Below are 17,994 nucleotides of genomic sequence, written 5' to 3'. Positions count from 1 at the left end.
TGGGAGTAGGCATGTTTCTAGCCTCTCCCAGACCTCCCACAGTCCCCTGGGAGCTAGTCTCAGGCTTCCCAGCATGCATTGTGCAACAGCGTCATCACAACATCTCGGTGAATGCTGGGAGCACAGCATTCACCGCATCCAGGAAATACATGCTTGTGGGCTTCAAATGCCCACAATGAAGATGGAAACCACCTTCAGTGAATTTTATAAGTTATTCTTTACAACGAAATCGGACACAGGCGGACTTATTACACAGAACTTGTGAGTAGATAATCATGAGAAGAAAAGTTTGTGAATGAACTCCAAAAAAAAAAAAACGATAGATAGGTGGACCCCCGCTGTAAGGAAGAAACCTTTCAATCTCTGGGAGTGCAAGAAGACACGGGGCCACACAATGAGACTGAAGGAGCCACGGCTTAACCTTAACTGGTTCCCGAGCGGCGCACGCCGATGTACGTTGGCAGAATGGCACAGCTGGGCAAATGGGCGTACCCGTACGTCCCTTTAAATTTGCCGCTGTGCCATTGCATGCATGCCGGCCGGGAGCTCCGTGAGTCGGGTAGCGGGTCCCGCGGACTTGATCGCCGTGGGGATACCAGGGATCGCTTCATGGAGAGGAGGAACGGGGAGATGCTAATGTAAACAAGCATCTCCCCGTGCTGCCTAGTGACAGTGTCACTGATCTCTGCTCCCTGTGATCGGGAGCTATGATCAGTGATGTGTCAGACATAGCCATGCCCCCCACAGTTAGAAACATTCCCGAGGACACACTTAACCCCTACACTGCCACCTAGTGGTTAACCCCTTCACTGCCAGTGTCATTTACACAGGAATCAGTGCATTTGTATAGCACTGATTGCTGTATAAATGACAATGGTCCCAAAAATGTGTCAAACATGTCCGATGTGTCCGCCATAATGTCGCAGTCATAATAAAAATCGCTGATCGCCGCCATTACTAGTAAAAAAAAAAAATTATTAATAAAAAGCCAAAAAACCATCCCCTATTTTGTAAACGCTATAACTTTTACGCAAACCAATCAATAAACGCTTATTGCGATTTTTTTTTACCAAAAATTTGTTAGAAAAATACATATCAGCCTAAACTGAGGGAAAAAAAAGTTTTTTTAAATATTTTTGGGGGATATTTATTATAGCAAAAAGTAAAAAAAAATGAGTTTTTTTCAAAATTGTCGCTATTTTTTTGTTTATAGCGCAAAAAATAAAAACCGCAGAGGTAATCAAATACCACCAAAAGAAAGCTCTATTTGTGGGGAAAAAAAGGACATCAGTTTTGTTTGGGAGCCACGTCACACGACCGCGCAGTTGTCAGTTAAAGCGACGCAGTGCCGTATCGCAATAAGGGGTAAATTCTTCCGGGGCTGAAGCGGTTAAGCTGGGTAGGGGGTTTTCCACTGTCAGGTGCGGTAAGGATGTGGAACTCTTTTAGGGAGTATTAATAGTTTTAAAAGACTCTTGGGTGTGCATCTTAGCGAACACAATATACAGGGATATGGGAAATGATTATCTACACAAACACACACATCTGCCCTACATAGGTTGAACCTGATGGACTGTTGTCTTTATTCAACCTTACCTACTATGTAACTATATACACTGTTAGAAATCCATTCATTTGAGAAAACTTTAAACCCAACTCTTGAGAATTTTCCTGTCAAGTTGAAACTGAATGGCAGTTTGACCCCATTAACCATTAAAAAAAATGAGAATCTATCTACTGTCATAACTAGATTGAATACCCAGGCACAATTTGAATTAATGCTAGCGTATAAAAACCACTCCATAACCACTTTCAGTAAAAAATTGAAAATTTGGATATCCCATCCCAGAGCCTCCAATTACCTAAAAGAATGTAAAATTTAAATTTACCCTTCAGGCTGAAATATTGTGACCATTCACCTAAGCAATTAGTCTGTGTAGAGCAATATCTCTGATATTCATTACTTTTTGGTTATTCGTTATTTTTAATTTCCCTTCCCAACATTATTTCCATAGTTTATACTGTAAGAAGCAAAGTTAAAGTGGTGACCTTCCAGTCCTACAGCTTGAACCCAACTGGGGTAGGCTGGACTAGGCCATCAAGGTTTATACCAGTACTATACTTTATGCCTTCTCAGTTTTTGTATTACAAATGTTGTATAATATATGCAGCAACTTCAAATGATTTGTATTTTTTTGATAAAATAAATAAATATTGTTGAAAAAAAAAAAAAAAAGTAAAAAAAAAAGGAAAAGAACATTCTTAAAATGAAAAATTCTGGAGGAAATTCTCTAGTTCAAGCATGAACTTGAAGAACAACACAGAGGGAAAAATGGTAAAACAAAGTAAGCCGCAGAGTTTACATTCTGCGCAAGGTAGGGATCTCACTTAGAGTAAGTGGAATGCATAGATTGGCATATGATAGACAGGAAGTGATGTAAGGCATAGACAGGAAGTGATGTAAGGCATAGACAGGAAGTGATGTAAGGCATAGACAGGAAGTGATGTTGAAGGTGAGTTGGGAGGAAGTAGAGAGGAGACATTGCTGGAACTGGTAGCATAGGAGGTAATAAGATATTATTTACACCCAGTATCTCCCTGTTCTCATTTTCTCCAGCAGATGCTGTTACTCACACAAATTAAAAATATGGGGTTAAGGCAGCCAATATTTGGAGTCTGTTTTTTTTTTTTTTCGTTCAACCAGTGGGTTGAATGATAAAGACTGGCCAGATTCCCCTCATCCACACACTCTTCCCCTTTGAGTCAGTGTATTCTAACATCCAGAAGACTTCCCCATCATCAGAATTCATTGGTCGCTGGCTATAATACATATGTGTGAGGCCAGCGAGAGGTGTCAAAACTATGGAGGAACTCTATGTAGACAATGTTCATCCCAGTATAGTCCAGATAATTCTCAGTTTATTATCCGTCTGCAGAGAGGAGAGTCCTGTATAGATCACATCAATGAGGATAGTCAAAACCAAGCTCCCATGTCTGAAAGGAATCTCACTCTTAATATCATCTACCTGCTGATTGAAGAGGTGAGGAGGATTCTGGGAGGTCACATGACATCACTCTTATCTCTATTAATAAAACAGACCAGACCTAACCGGAGAGGTGAGGAGGATTCTGGGAGGTCACATGACATCACTCTTATCTCTATTAATAAAACACAGACCAGACCTAACCGGAGAGGTGAGGAGGATTCTGGAAGGTCACATGACATCGCCCTTCTCAATATGAAACCAAAATCAAGAACACTGGGATATGACCTCAAACTCACTGGAGGGAAGTTCAAAACTAATCTTAGAAAGTATTATTTTACTGAAAGGGTAGTTGATGCTTGGAATAAAATACCATCAGAGGTAGTGAGACAGTCAACAGTAAATAGCTACAAACATGCTTGGGATAAACATAGCTCTATATAACATGGGCAGACTCGATGGACTACTCTGTCTTTTTCTGCTGTCACTTTTCTTTGTTTCTATGTTCTCTCCATTAATAAAACACAGACCTGACCGGAGAGGTGAGGAGGATTCTGGGAGGTCACATGACATTCTTCCTATTAATAAAACAGACCTGACCGGTGAGGTGAGGAGGATTCTGGGAAGTCTGTATTGATAACTGTTAGTTTCTCTCTTTACACAGAATTATAAAATAGTAAAAAATATATACATTTGGTGATACATTAATACCCAGCAGCTGTGTTCACAGGACATCACCCATCACAGTGCCTCCACCTCACTGCCTGACAACAGAGGTAACCAGTGCCAAGAAGATTCTAGAAGTCACCAGAAAGATCATTGATCTGCTGACAGGAGAGGTGAGTGGTGCCGGGAATTCTGGGACATTATCCAGTAACAGACAAGGGATGTGTCTGGATGGTGACTGTATCATTGTGTGTGTCAGGTTCCTATAAGGTGTCAGGATGTCACAGAGAATATCTCCAAGGAGAACAAATATTTAGAAGGACACAAGGATCTCTACAAGGACGTCATGATGGAGAATCAGAGGACCTTGAATGATGAAAAATTAGGAAAAAATATTTTTTTCTTGAATGAGATGATATTGAATCTCACCCTGGAGATCATCCACCTGCTAACTAAGGAGGTGAGATTTCTGAGAGGTCACATGACATCACACTTATCTCTAATAATAAAACACAGACCTGACCAGAGCGGATAGGTGGATTCTAATATTACATTTATTGCTTTATATCACAGGACTGTGCTGTAGTCATGAAGACATCTCTTGAGAATATTACAAAAAGGAAAAGTCACCATTTGTATACAAGGAGAAAAATATTTCACCCTATCACTACGTCTCCACCTGCCTTCCTGACTCTTGAGAGAAAAAGCAAGAAGAAGATTCTAGAAGTCACCAACAAGATCATTGAGCTGCTGACAGGAGAGGTGAGAGGTGGTGGGAATTCTGGGACATTATCCAGTAACAGACAAGGGATGTGTCTGGATGGTGACTGTATCATTGTGTGTGTCAGGTTCCTATAAGGTGTCAGGATGTCACTGTCTATTTCTCCATGGAGGAGTGGGAGTATTTAGAAGGACACAAGGATCTCTACAAGGACGTCATGATGGAGAATCAGCCGCCCCTCACATCACCGGGTAAGAGGATACTTTATTGTAAAGGAGAGAGCAGCACGGAGGGTCCACCTAGATCCCCCATCATCTGATAAACACATAGAAACAATGTATTCAGTCAGTGTGTGTGTTTCCTACAGATGGATCCAGTAATGGGAACCCACCAGAGAGATGTCCCCATCCTCTGTATTCCCGGGATTCCACACAGGAAGGTCACACCATCCCTCACCATCATCAGGTAGGTGGGACTGAGCATGTAGACCTAAAAATATATTTTAAGCTATGAAATGACATTCTTCTATGTAATCTATTGTCCCTTTTTTTTTTTTAATGTATCCTTCCATTCTTGGGGTTTAGGGTGAAGAACTGAAAGACATAAAAGTTGAGGTTAAAGAGGAAGAAGAAGAGACGTTGGTGAAGGGAACTCCCCCACCACAGAGATGTCCACGTCCTCTGTATTCCCGGGATTCCACACAGGAAGATCACACCATCCCTCACCATCATCAGGTAGGTGGGACTGAGCATGTAGATCTAAAATGTATTTTAAGCTTCAAGAGAACATTCGTCTATGTAACTTATTGTTCATTTTTATGTTGAATCTGTTTTATTCAGTTTAAACATTATAGAGTGAAAAACATGAGAGTATCAGCCCATTTCCAATGGATGTATACGTATATATTAAGATCATAATAATGAGAGGTCAAATATCACATAGTTCTGATAAGATACAGGCCTCTAAGGCATGGTAAAGGGAGCATAGTAACTGCATTTTTAATTAACCAGTAGTCTACTAGGAACAGACTATTAAAAAGCACAACAAATATGGCGTGACTATGTAGTGGTGCTACAGTTAATAGAACCGTAACCTCATATTACAGAAAAATAAAAGAAGGTTAGGAAAAAGATATCTGAAGGCAAAATGGAAGAGGAGAGTGTGACAGACCTAGCCAGGACAGGGGCTTTTGGAGAGGATTGGGAGCAAGCCTCTTACCCACCGACTATGAGCCTTGGTATTTAAGGGAACACCACCCTTTGGAAGGTTTATCCGTGGAGTGGTCTTGTTACTTTGGATTCAAGTCCATGTCTCCCCAAGACACACAGACTCTGGGACTTTAGGCCGGGGATCCATGTTAGGGGCTAGATGCCACATTTCCAGCAATGACTGTTCCACACTGTGGGACTCATAGCAGATCTTGATGACATCAGCAAGCCACCTATCTGGGGTTGCCTGCTATAATGTCTTTATTGTAAGTAGGTCTAGTGTGCCTCCTAAGCCCCAGTTCACACTGAGGCAGCGCGACTTGCAGCGCGACTGCCTCAGGCGACCTGGACACGACAGGTAGCGGCGACTTGCAAAACGACTTCTATATAGAAGTCTATGCAAGTCGCCTTAAGTCGCCCCCAAAGTAGTACAGGAACCTTTTTCTAAGTCGGAGCGACGAGAACGGTTCCATTGTACAGAACGGGACGCTACTTGTCAGGCGGCTAGGTCGCCTGACAAGTCGTCCTAGTGTGAACCGACCTTAAGGGTCTAACGGTATTTTTTGCTAATTAACTCACCTGTTGTCTGTCTGCTAGAAAACCATTGAGGAATGTGTTTATACTTGTAATAATGTGTATTGTACTTTCTGAGCTGGAAGCCGGCAAGTCTGACCTGGAATGAGACATCTGGGTCATCCAGTAATTAACAGTAATGTTTATAGTATATGTTGTTGTATTTATATTCCTGGTTACAGTTTGTATTGTTAGGGTAATATGATCAGGAGGGGGGATGTCCTCCTGTGGTGTATATATTTTGTGTGAGTTTGTTCAAATGATTACCAGCTTTGCAGCCAAACGAGTCCTGCCTAGTTCTTGGTTGCAATATGCGGCTATAATATCTGATATCTAGCTTCAGCCTGGAGGAAGTGGTATATGACAGAAGCACTCAAGCGGAGTGGGACCACAGAGAGAAAGAAAGGAAAAAAAGTACGGGCGGGCGAGGAATGGGGGAAATAGAGGAGGGATAAGGGTAAATATAAGGAAAGCAAGAGAAGGGGAAGGCAATCTACATGAGAGGGCCCCCGGAGAAGCATTATCAAATTTATCAAATTTATCTGCTACACAAACATCAAAATCGGAGGAAAACTGGAAGTGCAACCATACGGTCCACATAGTGGTGTGGGATTCATTCTTATGAGCTTCCCAGGCTATCATGCGTTCTAGATGTTCAATCCTGTCCTCTTCACTAGCCCAATCAGCTAAAGAGTGCCAAGACCTAGCGACAACAGAATGGGCAGCCATCAGAAAATGGCGAATTAAGGTTTTCTTGATTTGCTTATAGGAGCCTGGCAACATAGATAGAATAGTCATGCAAGGTCTGTTTGGGAATTAGTCCCCAACAAGTTTGTCACAGAGGTGGAGAATTTTATCTCAAAAAGGAATCATGCGTGGGCATGTGCCCCAGATGTGTGTCATGGTGCCAGGAGCCTGTAAACCTCTCCAGCATGTATCTGGTACATTAGGATCGATTTGTTGTAGGATAGAAGGGCATCGATACCACCTAGACACAATTCGGTAATTTTGTTCTTGGGCATAAGTTGAGATAGACAATTTCAAGCGAAGCGTCAGTGTTTTGCCCCATTCCATATCATAAGGGGATACATTCAATTCCCGTTCCCATTTTGAAAGGAATGGTGGTGGATCTGGATAGGGAACCTGACAGTGGCGGCTGGTGCTCAAAATTTTTGGGGGGGCGCAAACAAAACTGGAAAATACTAAACCTCTCCATCAATTGCAGCCTCACTGTGCCCATCAAATGCAGCCACTGTGCCCATCAAACGCAGCCACTGTGCCCATCATACGCAGCCATGTGTGCCCATCATTTGCAGCTATTGTGCCCATCATATGCAGCCACTTGTGCCCATCATATGCAGCCACTTGTGCCCTATCATATGCCGCCACTTGTGCCCATATATGCAGCCACTTGTGCCCTATCAAATGCCGCCACTTGTGCCCCATCATATGCAGCCACTTGTGCCCATCGTATGCAGCCACTTGTGCCCATAATATGCAGCCACTTGTGCCCATCGTATGCAGCCATTGTGCCCATCAAACGCAGCCACTTGTGCCCAAATGCAGCCACTGTGCCCATCATATGCAGCCACTTGTGCCCATAATATCCAGCCACTGTGCCCATCATATGCAGTTATTGTGCCCAAACGCAGCCACTTGTGCCCATCATATGCAGCCACTTGTGCCCTTCATATGCAGCCACTTGTGCCCATCATATGCAGCCACTGTGCCCATCACATGCGCCCACTGTGCCCATCATATGCAGCTATTGTGCCCAAACGCAGCCACTGTGCCCATCATATGCAGCCACTTGTGCTCATCATATGCAGCCACTTGTGCTCATCATATGCAGCCACTTGTGCCCCATCGAATGGAGTCACTTGTGCCCATCATATGCAGCCAATTGGGGCCATCTTATGCAGCCACTTGTGCCCATATAATGCAGCCACTTGTGCCCATCATATGCAGCCACTTGTGCCCCATCAAATGCCGCCACTTGTGCCCCATCATATGCAGCCATTGTGCCCATCATATGCAGCCATTGTGCCCATCAAACGCAGCCACTATGCCCATCAAACGCAGCCACTATGCCCATCAAATGCAGCCACTTGTGCCCAGCATATGCAGCCACTTGTGCCCAGCATATGCAGCAATTGGTGCCAGTCAAATGCAGCCACTTGTGCCCATCAAATGCAGCCACTTGTGCCCATCAAATGCAGCCACTGTGCCCATCAAATGCAGCCACTTGTGCCCATCATATGCAGCAATTGGTGCCAGTCAAATGCAGCCATTTGTGCCCATCAAATGCAGCCACTTGTGCCCATCAAATGCAGCCACTTGTGCCCATCATATGCAGCCACTTGTGCCCAGCATATGCAGCAACTGGTGCCAGTCAAATGCAGCCACTTGTGCCCATCAAATGCAGCCACTTGTGCCCAGTATATGCATCCGCGGCTGTCACTCCCCTACCCCCCCCGGCCAGTCCGGCGGCACTTACCGTTCGTGTGGCGGGGCTCTCCTCCTCCTCTTCTGCAGTGGCGGGAAGCGGCGGCTGCGGCTCCTGTGTCCGCTCGGCTCCTCAGGCTTCCTCCGCCGTGTCTCCTCTTCCGCCAAAGCGTTAGGCATCCAATAGGATCGCCTAATGCTTTGGCCAATTGGGAGACAGGTCTCACTGACCTGCCTGCTGATTTGGCTGGGAGGAACATTAGTGTGAAAATAGCGAAAAATTATTCGCTATGCCACACAACAGGGTGGGATAGGGGCGAAGTGCTCTGCCCCCCGAGCCCACCCTATTTTGAAGCCTATTAGAGCCTCTGGCTCTAATAACGTGCTTCAATATACACACCCCCGCCTATCCCTGCCATAGTATTTCATGTGTCCGGCGTCCTGAAAGGTGCCAGGCACATGAATAGGGAGGGCGGCGGAGGTGTCAGAGGGGGGGGGGCGGCGCCTGTGCTCCCACAATGCACGGACCGCCACTGGGACCTGAACCAGAATCTGATAGATCTGAGATATCGAGTTCTCCGGTCAGCCACGACTCAAAGGCTATTTGTGGCCTAGTCAATTCGTCAGGGCTCGGTATTCTGTCCAGAAAGTGTGTGAATTGAGTATGTTCAAGCCGGGCTCCAGAAAGATTATGACAGGCGGAGAGCATTCGGGATAAGGGAATTCCTTTCCCATCTCGGAGTATATGACTTTCGCCTTGAAAGGAATTTAGAGAACGTAAAATTCGGAGAGAAAGATGCGATTCCAAACAGCGGGGTCGAGGGGCTGGGTCTGGAGGACAGTAAACCTTTATTGTTCCTTTTTACCAATGTATTCTACCATCTTTGGGGTTTAGGGTGAAGAACTGAAAGACATCAAAGCCCAGGATAAAGAGGAAGAAGAAGAAGAAGAAGAGATGTTGGTGAGTGGAGATCAGCAGTCTATGGAGGAGGGGGAGATGATTATGGAAAGTAAACAGGAGGAATCTTCTCTACATATGGACACAAGTAAGTAATAAACACTAAATGCAGAAACAGTTCCTGTATTAATTTTAGTGATGCACCGAAATGAAAACTCCAGTGTGGAAACCAAAAATTCAGGATGTACTTGTCTGAAAACCGAAACAGACAGTTTAAAAAAATATAAATAAATGACATTTAATAAATGTGACTGGTGCTTTTGTATTGAATCACTAGGGGGCGTTTTTTCATTGAAGTTAATGGGACACGATTTTGCATTGAAGTTAATGGGACACGATTTTGCATTGAAGTTAATGGGACACGATTTTGCATTGAAGTTAATGGGACGCGATTTTGCATTGAAGTCACTAGGGGGTGTTTTTGCATTGAAGTCAACGGGACGGGGCTTTGCTTTGAAGTCTATTGGATGCAGTTTTGCATTGAAGTCACTAGGGGGCGTTTTTGCATTAAAGTCTACGGGACGCGATTTTGCATTGAAGTCACTAGGGGGGCGTTTGTGCATTGAACTCTATGGGACGTGATTTTGCATTGAAGTCTACAGGAAGGGACTTTGCACTGAAGTCTATGAGACGTGACTTTGCATTGAAGTCACTAGGTGGCATTTTTGCATGGAAGTCTATGGGACGCAACTTTGCCATGAAGTCTATGAGATGCGATTTTGCATTGAAGTCACTAGGGGGGGCATTTTCGCAATGAAGTCTATAGAACGCAATTTTGCATTGAAGTCACTAGGGGGTGTTTTTTCATGGAAGTCTATGGGACGCGACTTTGCATTCAAATCACTAGGGTGGCATTTTTGCATTAAAGTCACTAGGGTGGCGTTTTTGCATTGAAGTCTATGGGACGCGACTTTGCATTGAAGTCTATGGGACGCGACTTTGCAATGAAGTCAATGGGAAGCAGCATGCCATTGTCGGCACCGTTTTTTTATCGGCAAACCCCAGCAACTCTATTTTTGTCCGATAATTTTCAGTGGCCAATAGATCGGTGCATCCCTAAATTTTGCTTCTATACAGTATAATATGAATATAATAAAATATTATATATATATATATATATATATATATATATTATTCATTTTATAGTGTTTAAATGGCATCCCAGCCTTAGTCCGTAGGGTTCAATATTGAGTTGGCCCACCCTTTGCAGCTATAACAGCTTCAACTCTTCTGGGAAGGCCGTCCACAAGGTTTAGGAGTGTGTCTATGGGAATGTTTGACCACTCTTCCAGAAGAGCATTTGTGAGGTCAGGCACTGATGTTGGACGAGAAGGCCTGGCTCGCAGTCTCCGCTCTAATTCATCCCAAAGGTGTTCTATTGGGTTGAGGTCAAGACTCTGTGCAGGCCAGTCAAGTTCCTCCACCCCAAACCCGCTCATCTATGTTTTTATGGACCTTGCTTTGTGCACTGGTGCGCAGTCATGTTGGAACAGGAAGGGGAAATCCCCAAACTGTTCCCACAAAGTTGGGAGCATGAAATTGTCCAAAATGTCTTGGTATGCTGATGCCTTAAGAGTTCCCTTCACTGGAACTAAGGGGCCAAGCCCAACCCCTGAAAAACAACCCCCCCCCCACACCATAATCCCCCCTCCACCAAATGATTTGGACCAGTGCACAAAGCAAGGTCCATAAAGACATGGATGAGAGAGTTTGAGGTGGAAGAACTTGACTGGCCTGCACAAAGTCCTGACCTTAACCTGATAGAACACCTTTAGAGCATTGGCCTTCTTGTCCAACATCAGTGCCTGACCTCACAAATGCACTTCTGGAAGAATGGTCAAACATTCCCATAGACACACTCCTAAACCTTGTGGACGGCCTTCCCAGAAGAGTTGAAGCTGTTATAGCCGCAAAGGGTGGACCAACTCAATATTGAACCCTACAGACTAAGACTGGGATGCCATTAAAGTTCATGTGCGTGTAAAGGCAGGCGTCCCAATACTTTTGACAATATAGTGTATTATTAAATGGAAGACCTTAAAAAATGTTTTTAACAATTGCTTTCCAACAGATGGGATCTATGTCTGGAATACCACAGAGACACATCTTACTGTATCTACAGACGTTTATGAAGAGGATAATGACATCACACGATATTCTCCGGGAGTGAATCCCATTACTCGAAACAAAAACCCCAGACCTTACCAATTAGGGAGATCAATGGATCCCTCTAATCCTGAGGAACCTTCTGACCAATCACATCCTGTTACTTCAGATGTCCATCTGAGACCTCACACTGCGGAAGGAACAATAGATCCATCTAATTCCAAGGAATCTCTAAGTTTTGGAGATCCCACAGGAGAGAGTTCATGGTCAGGTCTGGTGTGTGGGAGCACAGCGCTTGTTAGGCACAAGAAAAGTAATACAGCTGAGGATCGCTATTCATGTCCAGAGTGCGGGAAATTTTTTAATCATAAAGGAAACTTTCTTAGGCACCACAGAAGTCACACGGCCGAGCATCAATTTTCCTGTTTAGAGTGCGGAAAATGTTTCTGCGATAAAGGAAATCTTATTATACACCAGAGAGTTCACACTGGTGAGCATCCTTATTTATGTTCAGAGTGCGGGAAATGTTTCCCTGCTAAAAGCAAACTTACTATACACCAGAGAAGTCACACTGGTGAGCGTCCTTTTTCCTGTTTGGAGTGTGGGAAAAGTTTTACTGAGAAAATTGTACTTCGTAGACATCAGATTATTCACACAGGCGAAAAATCCTTTTCGTGCCCAGAGTGCGGGAAATGTTTCGCTAGAAAAGAAAATCTGGTTGAACACCAAAAAATTCACTCTCAGGAACGCTCCTTTTCATGTTTAGAGTGTGGGAAAAGTTTCTTTAGAAAAGGATACCTTCTTAAACATCAAAAAATTCACACGGGTGAGCGTCCTTTTTCCTGTTTAGAGTGTGGGAAAAGTTTTACTGAGAAAAGTGCACTTCGTAGACATCAGATTATTCACACAAGTGAAAAATCCTTTTCATGCCCGGAGTGCAGGAAATGTTTTTATAGGAAAGGAGAACTTTCTCGACATCAAAAAATTCACATTGGTGACCGTCCTTTTTCCTGTTCAGAGTGCGGGAAATGTTTCTATGATAAACAAAGTCTGGTTAAACACCAGAAAATTCACACTCGAGATCGTCCTTTTCAATTTTGAAGTGTGGGAAATGTTTCTATAAAACAGGAAACCTTCTAAAACATCAAAGAATTCACACTGGTGAGCTTCCTTTTTCCTGTTCAAAGTGTGGAAAATGTTTTACTCAGAAAAGTGTCTCCACCAGGGTTTGGACACTGCTTAGGGGACAATGTGTGGTGGAGATGTAGACACCAATGATCTCTCCACTAGGGTTTGGACACTGCTTAGGGGACAATGTGTGGTGGAGATGTAGACACCAATGTGTCCAACAGGGTTTGGACACTGCTTAGGGAACAATGTGTGGTGGGGATGTAGATACCAATGATCTCTCCACTAGGGTATGGACATGATTAGGGAACAATGTGAGGTGGGGATGTAGACACTGATGATCTCTCCACCAGGGTTTGGACACTGCTTAGGGGACAATGTGTGGTGGGGATGTAGATACCAATGATCTCTCCACTAGGGTATGGACACGATTAGGGAACAATGTGAGGTGGGGATGTAGACACCAATGATTTCTCCACCAGGGTTTGGACACTGCTTAGGGAACAATGTGAGGTGGGGATGTAGACACTGATGATCTCTCCACCAGGGTTTGGACACTGCTTAGGGGACAATGTGTGGTGGGGATGTAGACACCAATGATCTCTCCACTAGGGTTTGGACACGATTAGGGAACAATGTGAGGTGGGGATGTAGACACCAATGATCTCTCCACTAGGGTTTGGACACTGCTTAGGAAACAATGTGTGGTGGGGATCTAGACACTGATGATGTCTCCACCAGGGTTTGTACACTACTTAGGGAACAATGTTTGGTGCGGATGTAGACACTGATGTCTCCACCAGGGTTTGGACATTGCTTAGGGAACAATGGGAGGTGGGGATGTAGACACTGATGATCTCTCCACCAGGGTTTGGACACTGCTTAGGGGACAATGTGTGGTGGGGATGTAGACACCAATGATCTCTCCACTAGGGTTTGGACACGATTAGGGAACAATGTGAGGTGGGGATGTAGACACCAATAATCTCTCCACTAGGGTTTGGACACTGCTTAGGGGACAATGTGTGGTGGAGATGTAGACACCAATGTGTCCAACAGGGTTTGGACACTGCTTAGGGAACAATGTGTGGTGGGGATGTAGATACCAATGATCTCTCCACTAGGGTATGGACACGATTAGGGAACAATGTGAGGTGGGGATGTAGACACTGATGATCTCTCCACCAGGGTTTGGACACTGCTTAGGGGACAATGTGTGGTGGGGATGTAGATACCAATGATCTCTCCACTAGGGTATGGACACGATTAGGGAACAATGTGAGGTGGGGATGTAGACACCAATGATTTCTCCACCAGGGTTTGGACACTGCTTAGGGAACAATGTGAGGTGGGGATGTAGACACTGATGATCTCTCCACCAGGGTTTGGACACTGCTTAGGGGACAATGTGTGGTGGGGATGTAGACACCAATGATCTCTACACTAGGGTTTGGACACGATTAGGGAACAATGTGAGGTGGGGATGTAGACACCAATGATCTCTCCACTAGGGTTTGGACACTGCTTAGGAAACAATGTGTGGTGGGGATCTAGACACTGATGATGTCTCCACCAGGGTTTGTACACTACTTAGGGAACAATGTTTGGTGCGGATGTAGACACTGATGTCTCCACCAGGGTTTGGACATTGCTTAGGGAACAATGTGTGGTGCGGACGTAGACAGGGCCAGTGGTACCACTAGGCAGCCGCCTAGGGCGCACTGCTGCCTAGAGGCGCCCGGCTGCTGGTTTCCCTCCGTGTCTGCATGCTCTGCAGGCTGCAGTATGTAACTAACTCAGTTAGAAGTGCAACGCAGCACAAGAGCCAGTGCTAGAGGAAGCAGAGCCCATGCTTCCTGTATAGTGGCGCTTTCTGTTACATGGGCAGGGCAAAGGGGATGGAGTCATGGGTGGAGCCAATGGGGGCAGCAAAATGAGGTTTCTCCTAGGGTGTCGAAAATCCTTGCACCAGCCCTGGATGTAGACACCAATGATGTCTCCACCAGGGTTTGGACACCGCTTAGGGAAAAATGTGTGGTGGGGATGCAGACACCAATGATGTCTCCACCAAGGTTTGGACACTGCTTAGGGGACAATGTGTGGTGGGGATGTAGACAACGATGATGTCTCCATCAGGGTTTGGACACTGCTTAGGGGACAATGTGTGTTGGGGATGTAGACACCAATGATGTCTCCACCAGGGTTTGGACACTGCTTAGGGAACAATGTGTGGTGGGGATGTAGACAACGATGATGTCTCCATCAGGGTTTGGACACTGCTTAGAGAACAATGTGTGGTGGGGATGTAGACACCGTTGATGTCTTCACCAGGGTTTGGCAACTGCTTAGGGAACCATGTGTGATGGGGACAAAGACACCGATGTCTCCACCAGGGTTTGGACACTGCTTAGGGAACAATGTGTGGTGGGGATGTAGACACCAATGATGTCTCCACTAGGGTTTGGACACTGCTTAGGGAACAATGTGTAGTGGGGATGTAGACACCGATGATGTCTTCAACAGGGTTTGGACATTGCTTAGGGGAACTATGTGTTTGGTGGGAACTTTCCTGCACTGCAGTGCTAAACTCTTAAAAACTTCCTTTCCTCCAAACTCCATCAAGCTGCTTTGGGATGATGCCACCAGAAGGGTGAAAGCAAAATAAACCTACAAGGGCAACACATTTATTGGAAGGTCTGCAACAATGTTGGCTTTCTCTTATGGAAATTAGTGTGTTCCGATGTTAAATATGCAAAAGCTTATACACTGATAACTCAAAAACTTCATATTAACGTGATCTCAAATGTTTTATTTCTGCAATGATTTTGTTTCAGAGAGTATAGAGACATTAAACTGTGAATTCTTTAATTACACAAAAGCTGGGTTACAGTTTCACTTTCTCATACCTCCCAACTTTTGAACCTCACTCGAAGGAGGAAGTGACCTGCGTGCAATGGCAAAATGTGGGTGTGGCCAAAAAGTGGGAGGGGCTTACAGGTGAGGGGTGTGCTGTGTACAAACTGCAGTGTTGAAGAGTGTGCTATGTACAGAATGCAGGGTTGAGAGTTGCGCTATGTACTGGGTTCTAGGTTGAGAGGTTCACTATGCACAGAGTGCAGGGTTAAGGGATGTGCTATGTACAGAGTGCAGGGTTGAGGTGTGCTCTAGGTACAGAGTGCAGGGTTGAAGAGTGTGCTATGTACAGAGTGCAGGACTGAGGGATGTGCTACATACAGGGTTGAGGGGTGTGCTACGTACTGAGTGCAGGGTTGAGGGGTGCTCTAAATACAGAGTGCAGGTTTGAAGAGTGTGCTACGTACAGAGTGCAGGGTTGAAGAGTGTGCTACGTACAGAGTGCAGGGTTGAAGAGTGTGCTACGTACAGAGTTGAAGAGTGTGCTAGGTACAGAGTGCAGGGCAAAGAGATGTGATAGGTACAGAGTGCAGGGTTAAGGGGTGTGCTATGCACAGAGTGCAGGGTTGATGGGGTGCACTATTTACAGAGTGCAGGGTTAAGGGGTGCGCTATTTACAGAGTGCAGGGTTGAGGGGGTGCGCTATTTACAGAGTGCAGGGTTGAGGGATGTGCTGTGTACAGAGTGCAAGGTTGAAGACTGTGCTATATTCAGATTGTAGGGTTTAGGGGTGCGCTACGTACTGAGTGAAGGATTGAAGAGTGTGCTACATACAGAGTGCAGGGCTGAGGGATGTGCTACATACAGAGTGCAGGGTTGAGGGGTGTGCTACATACAAAATACAGGGTTGAGGTGTACATTAAGTACAGAATGCAGAGCTGAGGGGTGCGCTACGTACTGATTGCAGGGCTGAGGGATGTGCTGTGTGCCGAGTGCATGGTTAAGGAGTGCGCTACATAACGGTTGAGGGGTGCGCTACATATCGAGTGCAGAATTGAAGGGTGTGCTGTGCACTCTGATGTTCTCCCCCAGTACAGAGGTCATCCCCCTTCCCCCATTCCAGTACAGAGCTCCCCACAAATCCTCTCCCAAGAATGCAAGAAAGAGTGGGTCTGCTGCAAAAGAGCAGCTACAACTTACCCACCCCAGCAGTCTGCACGGTTTTACTGATAAAGAAGGAGCTTCTGCCGTGGCCGTGGCCCATGTAGATTCCCTGCCCCCTCCCTCCTCTGCTCTCCTAGGGAAACATGCGGGGGGGGGGGGTTTCTTATAACTGTGCATTTTACAGCTATAAGCAACTGTTATTTCTGGATGAAAACTACTCATTTAGTGCTTACTATTGTGAAGAGCTGTGATTGGCCCTTTCTGTACCATGATTGTGACCAATCACAGAGCTCATCACAATAGTACACAATGAAAGGCATGTAACAAAGCCTTTCATTGTTTACAACCATCGTGTGATCTCCTCTGTGGTTGGCCACAGCGATCACATGGTACCGGTGATCTGTCATTGTGGAGACAGCCAGTGACAGAGCGCGGCCCCTTTCGGGGAGGACGTTATATGACCTCCTCCGGTACAACAGTGCTCCTGCTTGGCAGTCATTGTGCAATAGGCTAAGTGGGAAGGGGTTAACCGCTTAGCGACTGCCCCACACATTATATACTGTGGCAGGGCAGCCGCTCTGTGCCAGATGACCTACCTAGTACTTGATCTGACACTTCCGGGTCTGGGGCGCACACACGCATGCCACCGGCGATGCGCTCCCACTGTCATTTGAGCTTGATTGTTTTTACAGGCGGCAGTAGGGAACACCCCCCTCCCGCTACCCTCCGGCGCTTCTACCGACTCGCCCGTGCGATCGAGGAGCCAGAGAATGAATCGGCTGGTCATCTCTATGACCTTTGGAGGCTGGGCGCGACGTTATGATGTCACTTCTGATGTAACCATTGCCCCATTTTTTGCTGGGAAGCCGAGATAGTTTTTTTTTCTCAGGCTTTCCAGCCTAGAGGAGAGATGTGGTAGACCCCAGATCTCTCCATAAAGAGGACCTGTCATGCCCTATTACAAGGGATGTTTACATTACTTTGTGATGGGAATAAAAGTGATGCAAAAAATAAATAAATAAAAGGAAAAGTGTAAAAAAAAATTTAAAAATGTAAATAAAATAAAGAATAATAAAAAAAAAAAAAAAAATTCAAAAAGTGCCCCCCGTGCCCTCGTGCTCACATGCAGAAGCGAACGCATGCGTAGGTCACACCCGCACATGTAAACGACGTTCAAACCACACATTT

The 17,994-nt window shown here is 45.3% G+C and overlaps 1 protein-coding gene across 1 annotated transcript; it reads left to right on the top strand.

Annotated features, from left to right (window-relative positions):
* Window positions 1–1,702: 1,702 nt before the first annotated feature.
* On the top strand, window positions 1,703–15,642 carry LOC141104587 (uncharacterized). Its single transcript, XM_073594207.1, has 9 exons — window positions 1,703–2,566; window positions 3,715–3,823; window positions 3,910–4,110; window positions 4,224–4,412; window positions 4,499–4,622; window positions 4,739–4,836; window positions 4,956–5,105; window positions 9,493–9,643; window positions 11,627–15,642. The coding sequence occupies exons 3-9, from the start codon at window positions 3,997–3,999 to the stop codon at window positions 12,760–12,762; spliced, it is 1,962 nt and encodes a 653-aa protein (XP_073450308.1). The 5' UTR covers window positions 1,703–2,566; window positions 3,715–3,823; window positions 3,910–3,996; the 3' UTR covers window positions 12,763–15,642.
* The last annotated feature ends 2,352 nt before the right edge of the window (window positions 15,643–17,994 follow it).

Source organism: Aquarana catesbeiana, linkage group LG08 (assembly GCF_042186555.1).
Source record: "Aquarana catesbeiana isolate 2022-GZ linkage group LG08, ASM4218655v1, whole genome shotgun sequence".
Taxonomy (NCBI): domain Eukaryota; kingdom Metazoa; phylum Chordata; class Amphibia; order Anura; family Ranidae; genus Aquarana; species Aquarana catesbeiana.
The sequence above is the reverse complement of the archived record's forward strand: the minus strand, read 5'-3'. Positions and strand labels throughout refer to the sequence as shown.

Coding starts and splice junctions, on each gene's coding strand:
- LOC141104587 (XM_073594207.1), top strand. CDS start 3,997: ATGATGGAGAATCAGAGGACCTTGAATGATGAAAAATTAGGAAAAAAT. Junction 4,623..4,738: donor GCCGCCCCTCACATCACCGG/GTAAGAGGATAC, acceptor TGTTTCCTACAG/ATGGATCCAGTAATGGGAAC. Junction 4,837..4,955: donor CCATCCCTCACCATCATCAG/GTAGGTGGGACT, acceptor CTTGGGGTTTAG/GGTGAAGAACTGAAAGACAT.